This window comes from Carassius gibelio, chromosome B5 (assembly GCF_023724105.1).
Source record: "Carassius gibelio isolate Cgi1373 ecotype wild population from Czech Republic chromosome B5, carGib1.2-hapl.c, whole genome shotgun sequence".
Classification (NCBI taxonomy): domain Eukaryota; kingdom Metazoa; phylum Chordata; class Actinopteri; order Cypriniformes; family Cyprinidae; genus Carassius; species Carassius gibelio.
This window is the reverse complement of record NC_068400.1, coordinates 9,921,945-9,939,894: the sequence shown is the minus strand read 5'-3', so window position 1 is coordinate 9,939,894 and position 17,950 is coordinate 9,921,945. Positions and strand designations below refer to the sequence as shown.

At 35.0% G+C, this 17,950-nt stretch overlaps 2 protein-coding genes across 5 annotated transcripts in view; both read right to left on the bottom strand.

Annotated features, from left to right (window-relative positions):
• Positions 1-4,007, bottom strand: part of mcc (MCC regulator of WNT signaling pathway) — a 77,799-nt gene extending 73,792 nt beyond the window's left edge. The window contains exons 1-2 of one of the 4 annotated variants that reach the window (XM_052557003.1): positions 3,686-4,007; positions 316-551 (exon numbers count right to left, since the gene is read on the bottom strand). In XM_052557003.1, the coding sequence (XP_052412963.1) occupies positions 316-551; positions 3,686-3,765 (316 nt within the window). In that variant the 5' untranslated portion in view covers positions 3,766-4,007. The other 3 variants (XM_052557002.1, XM_052557005.1, XM_052557004.1) reach the window with 3 other exon arrangements.
• A 641-nt stretch (positions 4,008-4,648) lies between these two features.
• On the bottom strand, positions 4,649-17,532 carry rcl1 (RNA terminal phosphate cyclase-like 1). Its single transcript, XM_052556271.1, has 9 exons — positions 17,301-17,532; positions 16,522-16,593; positions 16,240-16,415; positions 15,393-15,467; positions 15,146-15,270; positions 14,248-14,373; positions 13,908-14,064; positions 6,179-6,282; positions 4,649-5,010 (listed from the first exon to the last, which is right to left on the bottom strand). Exons 1-9 carry the CDS (start codon positions 17,530-17,532, stop codon positions 4,857-4,859), a joined length of 1,221 nt encoding a protein of 406 aa, XP_052412231.1. The 3' UTR covers positions 4,649-4,856.
• Positions 17,533-17,950: the final 418 nt, after the last annotated feature.

Below are 17,950 nucleotides of genomic sequence, written 5' to 3'. Positions count from 1 at the left end.
TCCACTCTATATTTTTGTCCATTATTGCTAACAAATTGTGATTTTTTTTTATTTTTTAAATATACTTTTGCATGCAACATTTTTGTCCATTATTGCTAATAAAAAGGAACGGGTTGAACTTTGCACTTTTGGGTATAGTAATATGGGTATAATGTGTCACAGTTGACTTTATTTTGCTTTCCTCTATTACATAAATGATCTATAGTGTCCTGCACCTAACAGCAAAAAAATCTATAAAATATGATATCAAATTGTTTTGGGTTGACTAAGTATTTCCCCGAGACGTGGACAGGAGAACGCTGGTAGATAACACACCTTGACTGTCCTCGCTGCTGGAGGCCACACACTCGTGAGGTTTCCTCTCCTCCGAGTCGCTGGAGAGCAGTGATAGCTGGCCTTCCTCCTTGAGGATCTCGTTGAGCAGCTGCATGCGGCAGCGAGTGAAGTCTTCGAAGGAGATGTTTCCTCGCTCGTCTGCACCGAGCTGCCCCATGATCTCTGCCACCGAGTCCTCCATGTTCAGCTGCCGGCAGACCATCAGCAGATCATTCCTGACCCAGACAGAGAAAACATGCCATGTACAGTCATCCCAAAATCATATGTGGACAGCCTGATCAGAAGAAAAAACATATGCATGTGTTTGGATGTGACTTCATCACATTCACTATGAACATCTTCCACTAAGTCGGAAATATTGAAGTTATGATTTGTAAACACAAGAACAATCAGGTGAAGACAATCATCAGTGAACATCTGGAGAAGACACAAATCCATCATAAAGATGTTCTCACCTAAAATACGAGTCCATACTCCACAATAACTTCACTTCCTCCAATGAAAAAGTCCATCTCCTGTTGTCTCAAATATTTATTTGATTTGTTTTGGTCTGTGCTTGATCTGTGCAGATTTCTCTCCTTATTCAGACAGAACACTTTTTCACTGGAGGAAGTGTTATTATGGATTATAGACTCTATGTATTTGAGTTAAAATCATCTTAATGCTGGATGTGTTTCATCTTTTGTCTTCTCCAGATGTTCACTGATGAACTGGAGTGCTGTGGATTATTGTGATGTTTTTATCAGACTCTCATTCTGACGGCACCCATTCACTGCAGAGCATCCATTGATGAGACACTGATGCAGTGCTACATCTCTACAAACCTGATGAAGAAACACACTCATCTACTGTAAATCTCGGATGGTCTGGTTTTGGGTGAACCATGCCTTTAATGTATTGTTAAATGTCACATTCATCATATTTCATGGTTTGCTTTATTTGAAATAAATGTTTTATTAGACATCATGCATTTGAATGCATGATATGCTCCAGCTCAGAACTTCATCATAAACCCGACAGTGACAAGTCACATGTTTTTGCTTTAATGTATGTGCATGTATCTATGTTAAATATTTTGAATCTAATGCAACGACATTTTAAAGAGTCATTTTAAGTGTCCAAATACTTTCGGAGTAGATGCATGCATTTAACAATATTAATATGTTTTATTTAATCACACTGAAGCATGCTTTTGTCTTTTTTAGTAAAGAAAAACTGTCTTTACCAAACGGTTCTCATGCAACCTCTTCAGAATCACTTTTAATTCATGAAATTATAGAAATGAACGCAAAACGTCCCATCAAAAGCGCTCCAAACTATCAAGAGTGAAACATCAACAATCGCTGAAGTGTAGCGGATGAGGATGAAACATTTCCCGTCACTTCCGACGCCACAACTAACATAACACACCTCTGAGCAGCCCAGGAGCGCCCAAAAAAACTTTATATGCGTTAATATGTTTGTTTTTTCCTTCTTGTAGTGGATTAAATCGTAATATCTCTGCTTCGCGATCGTTCATACAAACGGAAAGGCTCGTGTCGCACCGCGTCTGTCCCGCTGTCTCCAGAGTTATTATTCTGCACGTAAACCCGTCAGAGTGAGTTTGCTGCGGTTTCTGACCGGTTAATGTATCCGTCCCCGTCTCCGTCGCAGGTGTGGAAGAGCCTCCGCACGCGCTCCTCCTCCGCGGTGCTCCCGGAGTCACTGCTGCCGCCGCTCTCTTCCTCCGCCGCCGCCGCCGCCATCATGAACACACCGCTGTCCGCGCGCTGCTTCACTTCACAACACTTCAGTCAACTGCATGCCTTTTTTGATTACTTCACATATTTTACCACATAACAGTTTAACAATAGTATATTATCCATTCAAAAATTTAAAAACAAAGGGACTTAGAAAAACATATATATATTACATTTGTTTTAATTATTTTTACTCGTAATAATATTTAATTTTAAATAAATATATATTTATTTTAATTCAAATACATTTATATTTAATTTATTTGTAATATTTCGTTGTAAATATTTTTTTGTATTATTATAGAAAAATGTATTTATATAGTTATAAAATATATTCATATTTATTTTATATGCATTTATATGCACTTTCCTTGATTTTGAATATTATTTATTAGTGGTGTCAAATCGATTAATTGTATCCACAAGTTTGTTTAAATAATGTGTGTGTTCTGTATATATATATATATATATATATACACACACACACACACACACACAGTACAGACCAAAAGTTTGGAAACATTACTATTTTTATTGTTTTTAAAGGAAGTTTCTTCTGCTCATCAAGCCTGCATTTATTAGATCAAAAATACAGAAAAAAACAGTAATATTGTGAAATATTATTACAACTTAAAATAATAGTTTTCTATTTGAATATACTTTAAAATAAAATTATTCCTGTGATGCAAAGCTGAATGTAACATCAGTCGATCACATGATCATTTAGAAATAATTCTAATATTCTGATTTATTATGAGTGTTGGAAACACTTCTGCTGTCTAATATATTTGATCAATAAAAGGTTAAAAAGAACTGCATTTATTAAAAAAAAAATCATTCTAATAATGTTTTCTTTACTATCACTTTTTATCAATTTAACACATCTTTGCTGAATAAAAGTATTGATTTATTTTTTTAAAAAAAGAAAGAAAAAAAATTACTGACCCCAAATTACTGACCAGTAGTGTATATTGTTATTACAAAATATTGATATTTTAAAACATAGCTTTTTTTTTAATATATATCAAAGTATCCTAAAAAAGTATCACATGTTCTGAAAAAATATTAAGCAGCAGAACTGTTTCCAACTTTGATAATGAATCATCATATTAGAATGATTTCTAAAGGATCATGTGATAATGATCCTAAAAATTCAGCTTTGCATCACAGAAATAAATGATCATTTAAAGTATAATAAATGTAAAAACACCTATTTTAAATTGTAATAATATATCACAATATTACATATTAACATAGAAACTATTATTTTATATGGTAATAACATTTTGCAAGATTACGGTTTATTTTCTGTATTTTTGATCAAATAAATGCAGGCTTGATGAGCAGAAAAAAACTTTTCAAAAACATTAAAAATAGTAATTTTTCCAAACTTTTGGTCTGTACTGTACACACACACACACACACACCGTCAGATATAGATGCACTTGGACAATGCCGGCACAAGAAAAGTGAGAAAGAGATGAAAATGTAGGAAGGAGGATCAAAGAAGGCAAAAAGAAAAGAGAGCACACACAAGCACAGAAAACCTAATAGCTGTGAAACTAATATTTCTCCGACAGTATTATTACATGGAGAAAGTTTCCTTAAACCTGAAAGTCCTCAAACTGTGAGCTGCCCTTTGACCTCGCATCAGGCTTTTATTCCCTCCAGAGAAATCACTGCAGATCATGTCAATATTTAGTCGTTTGCGCAACACTTCTCTGAGCGAATAAAGGCCAAATCACTATAAAGGTCTAATGGGGAACGGACGAGTATCAGGAGAGAAACCCAAAGCCAAAGACAACAAAAGATTCCTGAGCAGAGATCAGAACAAAACCATCAGAGGAAGCCGATGGATCTGGAAGAAAACGGCAGGTCAGATTTCACAGAAAACACATGCATTTACTTTATTTTTCATAAGAGCAATTTCTTTATACTATTAATTTTACTAAAAACTATTCATATTAATTTAATTATTGCTTTAATATTGATCAAATTATAGCTTTTATTTTACATTTTCAGATTTCATTTTTAGTCATTTTATTTTGTGCATGGCTTTTAAATTAATTTGTTCTTTTCAAATTGCTCAAATTATTTTACTATATAGTTCCAGTTAATAATTTTTATGCTTCAACTTAAATTGCATTCAATTAGTTTCCAAGACATGCAACCCCCCCCCCCCCCCAATCTAATTTTTGTTTTATTTCAACTTTACTTTTATTATTTTAACAGTTTTATGTTTAAATACAGCTGCATTTTCTGATGGAAATTCGAATAACAAAGAATAATTGTATTAAAATTCAAGAAAGATATGCTTGAATTGTCGATTGTAGAAATGTTCATGCTTTTTAATATGCTTTTACTATTATAAACCTTACAATTCCTGTTCTGATTTCATGAAGTCTTTAACAGCAGTTGTGTGTTTTGTAAGTGAAATGCATCATGCAAATGTCCCTGTCTTGTGATTGTGGACTGGAGAAGATAAGACCTCTGTGGGACGGACTGAAGCGCCAGTTAAAGATACAGAAATGCAGAATGACTCGAGAATATCAAACACTTGAGAAACGCAGAGATCAGCAAAGAAACGGCACATGCTTTTATTACTTACACCTCAATCTGAAATTGCACTATGAAGCAGAAAAAAGCCTCTCAAAGTGGTACAAAAGCAATGTTCTGCAGACACTTCTTTATGAAAAAATATGGGAATGCCATCATTCCACTGTAAAATACCAAAACACTATAAAACACAACATCTTCAGTCCTCAGGAGATGCTCAAGTCTTTATTTGATGGTTTTGTTGATGTTGCTGTAACCGGCTCCCACACACGTCATCAGGACCTTCTCTCCTCCTTTCTGTTCATCTTCTCCAGGTTTCTGTTGCTCGATCTTGAACATGATCTGGAAGAAGTCTCGGATGTGTCTCAGGAACTCGATCCTGCATGGAAAACAGTGAGAGTTAGATGGTGGTTTATAACTATGCTAAAAAAACAAAAAACTAAAACAAAATTAAATATATATAAATATTTGAAAGTAAAATGTAAATAAATAATAATAAAAAAAAAAAAAATGTATAAATGTACCAGGATGTCATGTGACCATTAACCACCAACATTAAAGAACCATTAAGGTTGTTAAATTATAAAAATATTAAATGTTTTTGGACCAAGGGGTTTGGATGTCAACAATATTTTGGAATCCCTGATTTATTGCTAGTTTAAAATAAACAATTCTTCTGATGTAAAGAAATATTCAAAACCACATTAAAAACAGAATTAATATAATGTAAAATTCTAATAAAAATACAAAAAGAGGGGTTAATATAGTTAACTAAAATATAGAAATTTTTGTAAAAATAAAATACATTTTAACTAAAAAAAAAAAAAAAAAGAAGTTTTAAACTAAAGACCAAAAAAAAAAGACAAAAACAAACTAAAATAAAAAATAATCAAAAAATTAATAAATACTATAATAGTATCTCAATGCTACTAAAAGCACACTGATCAAGATTCAGATCAAAGAAGATTTTGAAGGTATTTTCCAGCATCAATCTCCTGCACACTTCTGAAGCTGGAGTCCACAGAAGTCGATCCACGTGTTGGCACCGTCAATCTTCAGTTATCATAGTACTGTACTTGACAGGCACACAGCACCGGTACCATGATAACTGAAAATGGACAATTCATGGCGGCGGAGAGGAAACCGTTGGATCCGGACACAAACGTACAGCAGGACATGACAGAAGGAATATTAGCACTGAGAAAAAGACAATTTTGATATGAGCATCTGTGTCAAACAGCACTAAGTTTGTGGGATTAGATCTCTGCCACAATTTCATATTTGTTGTGATTGTTTGTCAAGGCAGCCAATCAGAATTTAGCAGCCTCGTCTCTGATTGGCTGGAATTATGGCATGTTGGGTTGCGCAGAGCAAGCGAGCCGTTGGTGTTTAGAGAGCACTGAAACATTGCATGCACAAAAGAGAAGGTCTGCACACATCCCAAAGTTTAATTGAAAATAAACTTTTTGAAATGTATGTTAACTTGAATATGTGATACTGATGTCAGATCCCTGAAAAACATGTCACGAATGTATGCGAGTGCTCACGTGTAGGGTGAGAGGGGTCCTAGCAGTGTTTTAGACACGTCCTGCTGGCCTAACGTCATGTACAAGAGAGCCAGACTCTGATTGGTCGAATCCACACAGCCACCCTGGAAGAGGGGAAAACAAAATAAAGGTCAGAATCAACGGGGTCAAAGCAGGGTTATTACAGTTAAATAAAACAACATCAAAAAACTCTCTTAAAACTAAAAATGTACAATAACTGATTTTTTTTTTATATTTCCGCTAGCTGACAAGGATATTGTTTTCATTTAGTTCAACTTGAAGTACTAAAATAAAACACTATACAAAAACAATTAAAAACTTGAACTAAAATGATAATAATAATCGGTGCATTAAAGTAAATCCTGAAATAAAAAGCTATAAAAAAACTTGAATAAAAATTGACAATATAAAAGCTAATTATTACATTAATGAGAGCTTTAATAGTATCTCAACGAACCCAAAGTAACACTGGGTCAAGGTTCAGCTGGTTAGCAGCTCTCTGATGGTAAAAAACAAAATAGTGTTTCTCCATTGAAACACAGTCGTTCACAAGCAGTCGTTAAACGACCAATGACTGAGTTTAGTGGCTCTGAACATGAAGCTCACACAACGAAAATTACATAATTCTAGTTTGATCCACATGAAAACACTTTATAATCCACTTTAACTCTCACAGAGAACCACTGCACAACTTTACCATGATGTGCGCATATGAAGTCCTCCATCGCACAATGATTTGAATATTCATACGCATGATGGCTTTAACAATGTACTTTCAAGAAAAAAAAAACATGATGTGAAGCGTTTAACAACATGACTAAAAAAACTTAATAGTAAAACATTTGCTTTTATAACGAAAATGTTGACTTTTTTTAAAATAATGACTGTTTTCAAACAGGTTTCAAACACTCCACCAGTCTGCCATCTGTTGAACAAACCAGTAGTCCCGCCCCCAACTTCCTGTCAGCCAATAAAAAAACAAAAAACAAAACTCCTATTCATAAATTATATACATTTGAATCATTTAAATAAAATAATTAAAACCTGCTCTATTTTTTTCACAAATCGCACCCTGCATATACATATATATATATATATATATAATTCATAAATAAATACATTTAAATTAAATAATAAAAAGTAATAGTTAACACTTCTTTGTAACACTTTACATGTACTTATTATTATTATTATTATAACACTTAATTATGCATGATTACATGCAAGTAACCCTAAACAAAACCATATTCCTTACCATAAAGTATATGTAGTTAATCAATATAACTTCGTACTTAAATATACAATTACACTAACAAGAAAACCTAAAAATAGAGTGTAACCAAATAATAATATAAAATTAAAAATACTTAATGCACTTCATGTGCAAAACTGCAACAGTAAATCAGGTCTTTTAGTTCATGAATATGAAAAAATAATAAGCATAGCGCTTTTATACACACTAGTTCTATACAGTACTGAGTTATTAGCATACTCAAAAATGATCTACATAAGAATGTCCGAGCCATCGACATTCATGAACAAACTCAGAACATCAAGCAGGAGAGGTTAACTAAAATACATAACTGTACGTCCTCGTTTAAAGAGACAGAGACGTGTTTAGCAACATTACATTTGCTTTAAGAATAAAAACACTACAAAGATTTTAAACAAGTCAATCCTCACCAAGAAATGAAACTCCAATAAGAGACATTCACGTCCTGACAAAAGGGACTGATTTGATTGTCTAATGCTGTACTTTTTGTTTCATGAATCATGATGTGTGAGAAACGCTCGGAAACTTTCCCATAATGCCCGGTGGAAAAGTCCCAAACATTTAGCTCCCCGCACGTTAATGAAGGTGAGACTTGCACAACTTGATTTGCTTTTTTCCAAATGAAGAACCAATTTTTGCTACGTTATTAATTAGATTTTTAAAATCAATATTTAATGTCTACAAAAAAAAAAAAAATCAATGAAATTATCTACAAAATAAAGTTTGAATAAAGTCTGTATGTTTAGCAGTAACACCTGATCTAATTGAAGAACACTTGTGAATTATACTGATAAAATATTAATGTATTCATGTAACACAAATATTAGAGAAAGGGCTAGCAACACCAAGGTCATGGGTTCAATTTCCAGGAAATGCATGATCTTATTAAGAAAACACTTGCAGTGTAAGTCGGTTTGGATAAAGGCATGCATGAATGTTAATGTTATTGAGAAGCCGCACACTGAACGTCTTTGTCAAACCTTCAAAACAACCTCCAGAAACATCCATATGTGCTCAGAATCAGGCATATGCGTTTCAGATTTATTAATTATCATTAAGATTTATTAATGCTTCATCAGCAGCAGAGCCAAAAGATAGAACTAAATATACCAAATAAACATTTTTTTTAATAAAACTTGATGTACTAAAATCAAAGTTGAAACTAAAATTAATAAAAATGTATGCATTAAAATAAAATGAAATAAAACTTAAAGAAAGCTTAATATGCCAAAATAATGCATTTAAATTAAATAATAAAAAGTAATTAGGTAACACTTAATTTTAAGGTGTCCCTGTAACACGTTACACATATTTACTATTATAATATTTAATTATGCAAAATAACATGCAAGTAACCTTAACCATAAGGTTCAAATAGTTCATTAATATTACTTAGTAATTAAATATATAATTACACTGTAACAATTAACTAAAATGCATCACTTTACGTCCCCTATACAAAATTAACATTTTTTAAATGTTTTTTTTATTTTATAAATGTAGCTAAAAATAAAAAAGTAAAAACATTCCCTAACAAACAAGAAATGATATGCTGTGTTAAGAAAATTAAGCCTAATTTAGGTTCATTATTCATTAGAAATATAAAAACTAAAACTGAATTAACAAAACAAACAAACTAAACAGACATTTAAAAAAATAAAATAAAAACGATGATCAAAGTATCAAAATCAACATTTAATACTGATTAAGCTTTTTTTTTTTTTCGTAACGATTATACGGTCTGATCTAAATGTTTTGGCTCAGCCCAAATAGGACTAAATACTACTATGTCTTACTAAAATGAAATGAAATAAATTTCATAATTACAAAAAAATGTATATATTTTATTTTTGCATTGAGACATTTTGGGTATAATGTGTTTCATTATCGTGAAAATAGTGTATAATAAAGCTATCCTTCATTTTTTCATGCAAAATATTATTCTGATTCTTGCTGAGACTTGTGTTTGACACTCTCAGACCCGCTGACACAAACAAGGACACGTCGTGTCAGTGACCGTACAGCTCAGCCAAAACACACTCAATACAAACAAGAGTATGCGTCATTCAGAAAACTGCTGGAACTAACCGAACAACATCTGGGAGTTCTGGATGATGAAGAAAAACCACTTAATCATTACAGAACTCGTGTAGTCTGATCCTCAGCATTTAGCAAGTGAACAAGAAAAGTGCAAAATTATGCTTTTGTGTTATTAATATGTTTGAGTATAAAGAAAACAATTCAGAGCAAATGAAAGATTGCTCATAAGACAACATTCTAAGTCTTTTTGTAATAAAGCCTTTTAAAGCTGAAGTGTATTGTTCCTGCACAAACAAATTTTTTTGAAAATAATGCCTAATTTTTAACACTGCACCTATCTGCCATTGGATGAATAAGTAACCCCACCCCAACATCAAAGCAATAGCTGATATGTTCTGTCAGCCCATTCTGCTACTTGTAGCCTCTATTCTAATGAATAAAAAGTGTATAGCCTGAATGTACTGTAAGTCGCTTTGGATACAAGAGTCTGCTAAATGCATAAATGTAAATATGAATTCGTAAAAAAAAATTAAAAAAAAAGAAAAAAAAAAAGAACTTGACTAGAAGTACAAATAAATGTATGCATTACACATGCAAAATCAAAGAAATACACAAAAATGTAAACAAAATTATATAACATACTACATTTTTATTTTATACACACAGACACACACACACATACAGGTGTCGGTCAAATTAGAATATCATCAAAAAGTTGATTTCACTAATTCCATTCAAAAAGTGAAACTTGTCTATTATATTCATTCATTACACACAGACTAATATATTTCAAATGTTTATTTCTTTTAATATTGATGTTTATAACTGACAACTAAGGAAAATTAGAATATTGTGAAAAGGTTCAATATTGAAGACACCTGGTGCCACACTCCAATCAGATAATTAACTCAAAACACCTGCAAAGCCTTTAAATGTTCTCTCAGTGTAGTTCTGTAGGATACACAATCATGGGGAAGACTGCTGACCTGACAGATCTCTAAAAGATGACCATTGACACCTTGCACAGGGAGGGCAAGACACAAAAGGTCATTGCAAAAGAGGCTGGTGTTCACAGAGCTCTGTGTCCAAGCACATTAATAGAGAGGAGAAGGGAAGGAAAAGATGTGGTTGAAAAAGTGTACAAGCAATAGGTATATCTGCCCCCTGGAGAGGATTGTGAAACAAAACCCATTCAGAAATGTGGGGGAGATTCACAAAGAGTGGACTGCAGCTGGAGTAAATTCAATTCAATACTAATTACTTGCTACTTAGTTAAGCATTTCATGTGTAATAGCAAAGAAATTAAATTAAAATACAATTTTCATTTAATAGCAAAGAAATAAGCCTAGCAGTGACCTAATAAGGCTTTCTATATAAAAATAATCTTTCCTTCATATAAGAACAACATTGTATGTTTTAAATGTATTCACAGAAATGCATTCAAAACATAACATGCAAACAGTAATTAAGCATCTTTTTTATAAAAAAAAATAAATAAAAAAAATCTACATTTTGAATTTGTAAAAAGAGAGCATAAACTCACATCATGTTTTCCAGTTCATCTAACAGCAGCATAATCAGAACTGGTCTGCGTTCAGGAGTTGTTTACTACAGAATCTGACCACCAGCTACTGATTAACCTCAACGCACACACACACACACACACACACACACACAATTGCATGAATAGCATGCACGCAGTGGCTGTTGTTTTCGATCAGCCAGCACCTTCAAATATTAACAGCCCTAAGAAGACGCCCTATAACGCCCCTGCAGCCCAGAACTCACAGAATCAGCTCATTTTAACTTACGTCACACTCCTCACGGCTTGTGTTCCCAGTGTGCACACTATGAAGGGAGCGTATGCTGAGTGTTTGTGTGTCAGTACAGTGAGTTACAGTGGATTACGGTCAGATGGCTGTAATCTCCTTCAGCAGAGCAGATCTAATCACTGCGGCCCACCAGCTCTCTCACACGTTCCCAATCACAAACACACACTTTCTCATGCAACAACCTCTCTATGAGATGCAACAGACAGGAATCTATTTCCCAGCATGCCTCTCTTCCATTAAGACTCTCTAAATGAAAACGTGAGCAGACAAACACTGTTCAGAGCAATAATCAGAACTTTTTAAAAGTTTAAAACACCCCCTCATCTTTCATTGGTCAAACAAACAGGTAGCCCCGCCCCCAAATCAATCCATTGGTTGTATTAATGATGTCATGGTCTCAGTCTGCCATTCAAACAAAAACTCTATTGACACCGCTTCAGTTTAATAAAAATGAATCAACATTACAATATCTGGTAACACTTTACAAAACAAGACTGTAATTTGTTTCATTTTCTTTTTTACATTTCAGTAAATGTGTTAGTTTTTATAAAACTGAAAATTTTTTTTTTAAATACAAAACGATTTTGTGTGTGTGTTTGTGTTTATATGAAAGGTGTGTGAATGTGTGTGTGTGTTTTAAAGGTGTGTGAATGTATGTGTTTCATTGTGTGTGTTTTTTGGTGTCGGTGAATGCCTTTTGTGTGTTTGTGTGTGTGTGTGTGATTGAAGTGTGTGTGTTTGTTTGAAAGGTGTGTGAATAGTGTTTGAGGTGTGTGTGTGTGTGTGTGTGTTTGAAAGGTATGTGAATCTGTGTGTGTGTGATTGTGTGTGTGAGGTGTTTGAACACTGTACTGTACTTTGCTGTTCTTTTATTTACCTTTTAATTTCAGTAAATACATTAGTTAAGTACAGATATATTTGTTTAATCTGTGATTTGTGTTTGTTTGAGTGTGTCTGTGTTTATTTGAAAGTTGTGTAAATGTGTGTTTGTTTGAAAGGTGTGTGAATGCGTGTGTGTTCCATGTTGAACCAAATTCATATTTTTTTTTTGTTCTCTCATGTAATATTGTAAGTGTTAGTGTTTGTGTGTGTGTGTCAGAGATGCTCACAAGTCTCTGAGCTAGAGTCCAAGTCAAGTCTCAAGTCTCTGAGCTAGAGTCCAAGTCAAGTCTCAAGTCTCTGAGCTAGAGTCCAAGTCAAGTCTCAAGTCTCTTTATTATATTAAGTCTCTGGTTATAATAAATGTTGCATCACGTACAGCGACCCATCCAAGCTGCTTAGAACACTGCATAGCTATATATAAGGAATTCAAAGCATGTAATATGTTATTATGACAACTCTATTTATTAGCATACAATATCAACTTTGATTTTGGTATATAATCAGTGTAAACAGGCTATTGCAACATGACAAAAACACCAAGAATGCTTTACTTTTAAGTTAATATCTGTATTTTGCATGTATGGATTCAGTAATGGCCTTCTGTCTGTCCTGGCTGTATAGCTGCACACCTCTTGTCTGGCTTAAGAATGAACAAAGCTACGCTGACTTATGTTATTCATACAATACCTACTCACAAATAAACATCAAAAACAAAGCCGGCTGCAATGAATTTCTGTGCAAAACAGCTTTTACTACAAACACTTCAACACAAGAACATTGTTATCACACAAGAACATTTTGATAGAGAACCAAAAATATTTAAAGTAGATAAAATTAGAATAAATAAAATGGAAATGTCTACATACTATTACTACTGTAAACTTTGCAAATAGGACATCAGCCCCTTCAAGTCAATGAACAATAACAAAGTGGGCTGCAATGAATATCTGTGCAAAACGTCATGGCTCCGCTCCTACCCAATGACAGAGGCACGCAGGTTTTTTTCCACTGGAGTACTCACGTGAAGGATGCGTGCACAACTAATAACTAATATCATCACGCTATAAAGGGTTGGCCTGCGCTGGGTGCGCCCCTCCCCCTATAACTGTTCTGTCTCGCGGAGGAGCTCATTTGTGTGCACCTGTGTGAAACACGCGCTCTGAAACACGCATATGAAAAAAGAGCGACAGAAAGAACGGCTCCCCTCCAGCCGTGACTCGGCTCCCATCCTTCATGTTTATGAGCCGTTCAAAAGAATCGGTTCGTTCTCGAACGTCACAACTCTAACAGCGAGCTCATCTGACGTTTACTAAAAATTAACATTGTTCACGAGTCCCGGAGCTCGAGTCCAAGTCGAGTCTGAAGTCTTTCGAGGACGAGTCTCAAGTCGAGTCTGAAGTCACTGTTTGTGCGACTTAAGTCGCACTCGAGTCCGAGTCTCAAACTCGAGTCCCCATCTCTGGTGTGGGATGCCTCATACTGGCAGAATATTATCTTGTATGTTATGCATACTTGGCCAATAAATGTTGATTGATTGAATGAAATCAGCATTTAAACAATACAAATGCCTGTAGTTTTGTGTGAGGGCTATGTTTTGGTGTAGTGGACAGAAAATACAGATTGGACAATATGAAAATGATTATGCCTATATAGTCCCCACAAATGATGGAAACCAAAGGTGTTTGTGCCTGGTTCTGCTCACCCTGTAGATCTCCTCCAGCAGTAGTTTGGCACAGTTTCTGCCCAAGTCCTCGGGCAGCACCGGATCTCCCTGACCCTGCGGTGTGGACACGACCTCAGCGCCCAGAAACGTGCCGTTCACCGTCTCAGCCACCAGCGTCAGCCCGAACCCTGGAGACCTGCACACAACACAACCTCTTACTCACTGCTCACTAGCACCTGATCAGGGTGGCGTCGGAGCCGTTTCTGGGGTGTATGATAACTTCATTGAATCTGCTTCACAACTAAACCCCACTCCAATGTTTAATAAAAAACCCTTAATCATTGATAATCATCAGCTCAGACAGACTGCAGCGACTAACTTCCCAGAGCTGGCTCCCTTCATGTGGTCGGTGTAGATGTAAATATCCGGGATGAATTTGTTCAGGATGCTCCGGGCCGAGTCCACGATCCTGTTGGCCATCTGAGGAGAAACTCGCACCGAGAACCTGACGCACACCAGTCAAAGATCAACATTTAACACAAGTGATAATAGACATAGACGAAAAACACTCGAAGGATAGATGACCCTGCTTTGATTTCACTGGTTAATATTTAACTCAAAAACTGGAGCCATATTCACAAAAACTTCTTACGACAAATAGTAGCTGCTAATTTTCTGGTTTAGGAGAAATGATGGGAGTCTCTAAATGTTTGCTCTAAGAGTTTACTAAAACCTGCCACTGAATAAAGGTTAAAAAGGTCATTGCAAATTTTCATCTCACAATTCTAGTTTTTTTCTCAGAATTGCAAGATATAAACTAACAATTGCGAGAAAAAAAAGTCAATTGTGAGATAAAAAAGTTGCCATTATTAAAATTAAATTATTCAGTGGCATATATGGGTTGCCATAAAAACCAGGTCCTAAATCTGCATTTTAAACTCTATTTGGAAATGGCAACATTTTTATTTTGAACCCTTGATGTGAATATGGCAACATGATACTCCTCCTACAATGTTTATCTGATTAAATGAGTGACCCCTCCCCTATCAGCCAATCACAGATAGTAAGCTTGATGACATCATCCATAGTAATGAGCTTAACCCCGCCCTTTCTCCCCAGTCCTTAGTAAAAGTTCCACTTAGTAACTTTGTGAAGAGGTTTAAAGCGGTTTTACTGCTATTTTTGAAGTTTCACTTGTATTGTGGTTCTGTGTCAGCGTCTATGGACAGAACTGTCAGAATTCCTGGGGACCGGTTTTATTATCAGTGGAAGGATACGCTGTTCCTCGGATCCTCTTGATTTTTCCGGGTTCTGTGAGATGAACGGGTTTCATGGAGCGGCGAACAGGACAGGTGAAGAGCACCTCGCCTCCTCCTACAGGAGCCATGCCTCGCTTCAGCACCTGTAGAAACACCATCAACACGCTAACGCTAGCACAACCCAAACGCATTTATCCAATTGCTTCATCAGTTCATGCATTCACTGGGAAACTAAGGTGGCTGTCAAATTAATGGACTGACAGACCTTTATTTCCAGACCGTCTCCATCAATCCCAAACTTCTTCATCACAGGAATCGCAGTGACCTTCAGAAGATCCACCTGGAGAACATGAGCATATTATACAGATAATTAGACATCAACGCAGAAGAATCAAATGTGATCGCTATAGTATTACCACACGCACAACTCAATACACAGAATAAAAGTCGACTGATGCTGGATTCTGATGAAAAAGTAGGAAGATCTGGCTAAAAGTAAAAAAATAAAAATAAAACTCTTTATTAAAAGATTATAAACTTTATACCTTGTTTAGTTTCCAGATGTATATCTTTCACCTTGCTCTTATGCTAATTCCCTTTTCTTTTGCACAAAACTACTTCATAGTGTTTATTTTGTAAGAGCAAAGATTGTAAAACAGAATGTTATGATGTTACTTAAACCCATGCAGCTAATAGCATGACTTTTACTTAACAAGATCTACTTTAAAAACATGCCTCATATTCATATCAACAACTATTCTCAGTTGCAAAGCTAAGAGCTTTTGTTTGAAGGTACAGTTCACACAAAAATTTAAAGAAATTTAATTTTTATACCCACCCCCCTGTATGAGTTTCTTTATTCCACAGAACACAAAAGAAGATTTAATCAAGAAGAAGAAAGCGGTTGACAGCAGCCACTGGCTTCCAATGTATGGACAAAAAATACTATGGGATACCAATCCAAACATTCTTCAAAGTATCTTGTTTTGTCTTTTAGCAGAATAAAGAAACTCTTACTGGTTCGGGACAATGTTTCTGGGTGGCACTAAAGGTGAGCACAAATTGGCAGTAAAGGTGAGAGGTCAAATGCAGATGAATGTGCAAACTCTCACCGATGGGTCTGTGGGGTCGTTGGTGACGCCCTTCAGCACGGCTCTGAGCGGCGTCTTCATGAACGGAGCCAGCATGAGCAGAGCCTCCAGATAATAACCCATCGAGCGCTGGACGTTACACTCGTGCTCCACGGAGCCACCGTACAGCAAACCCGGCTGATAGAACAACACCGTTCCTGCATACACACACACACACACACACACACACACACACACACGACATCAGAGAACAACCAACACACCTGTCAATCAATCGATCGATCAGTGTTAACTTGTACTCACCCGTCTGGTTGATCTCGATCCTGGTGCCGTTAGTCACTTTGTCAAGGAGTCGGATGAAGCTCGCTTCAAAATCTGACCAACACAAAAGATACTATTGAAACACTGAAACAATATCTTCATCAGCAGAGCTGGAACTGATGAAACACTTCAAAATTCAAGATTTAAAATTAAGCATTCTGATGAGAACTGATGACATTCCAGCCTGAAGCTGTTGATACTGAAGGCTTCTGCTGAAAGGGCTGTGACTGTGGTCAAGTTTTTGTTTTAATTATAGGAAAAAGTATAATTAAACACACATCCATTCTAATAAAGTAGCAGTAACTTATTTTATTTTTAAAATAAACTAAAAGGCTAAAATAAATAGAGTTTAAAATGACAAAAACAAACAAACAAGTACATAAAAACTAGGATATGCAGTTGTATTTTAATCAGAATATAAATTAAATAGGCAAAATAATAATAATAATAATAATAATAAATAGAATACAAAATGGCAAACAACTTAAATCAATAACGAGAGAAAACATGAACTGGACATGTGTAAGAAATGTAATTTTTTAAAACGAGAAATATGTAATCTGAATCAGAGAGGGAATCATAATTTGATTGACACCTCAAAAGAGTACAACACGACAACGTGATGTAAATAAACGACTGTATAATGATAATATACTTCATATAATGCATTCATAGATGTTTTGATGGCGATTAAGAGCTGTGGTGTTGATTGATTAAATACTACGTCACGTCTGATGTGTGTTGTTTTGATATAAACGCACCTCGCAAGCCGGGATTGTCATCTTTAGATCTGATGTTTCGTATTTTCACTCGTTTTCCGCTCAGTGTGGACAACACGAGTCTCTGTCTGAAGCAGTTGCAGCCCTCAAACTCCATGATGTGAACAACACACGTGTTTCTACTGCGAGCTGGACCCAAAGACAGTGCTACGGGAGCCCGCGAGGGACAAACATACAACAAACGCGAAGGCGAAAAGATGACGTTACATCCCATGGCCACTAGAGGGCGACTAGTACAACTTTCTCTGACTGGACGCTTTAGAATGGAGATGAACTGTAGAAAGGCATTTTAAATCATTTTAATATATGCTTTCTTATCATGCTAAATAAACTTTAGAATTAATAAAAAATGTGAATATATATATATATATATATATATATATATATATATATAAGCACATTTAAAAGTATAACAATATAAAAACATGCATGTTCATTACAAATATTTACATATAAACATATGTAAGATTAGTTATTTACTAGCTGTATCATTAATATTAATACTAGATTATTTATTTATATATTTGGATTTGATTGCATTTGTTTGTCAATGTTAAAATGAAAGATTTTACAGTTAGGCATTGGTGGATACTTTTTAAACTTTTATTTGTTTGGAAAAGTGACATCACATA

Bases quoted from the DNA above. Each gene is read 5' to 3' on its own strand.
- rcl1 (XM_052556271.1), bottom strand. From the start codon at position 17,532: ATGGGATGTAACGTCATCTTTTCGCCTTCGCGTTTGTTGTATGTTTGT. The intron at 16,594-17,300 runs GTGCGTTTATAT...TGTGTTGGTCAG, and splicing joins TGACAATCCCGGCTTGCGAG to ATTTTGAAGCGAGCTTCATC. The intron at 6,283-13,907 runs GTGAGCAGAACC...CCCCTCTTCCAG, and splicing joins TGCTGGAGGAGATCTACAGG to GGTGGCTGTGTGGATTCGAC.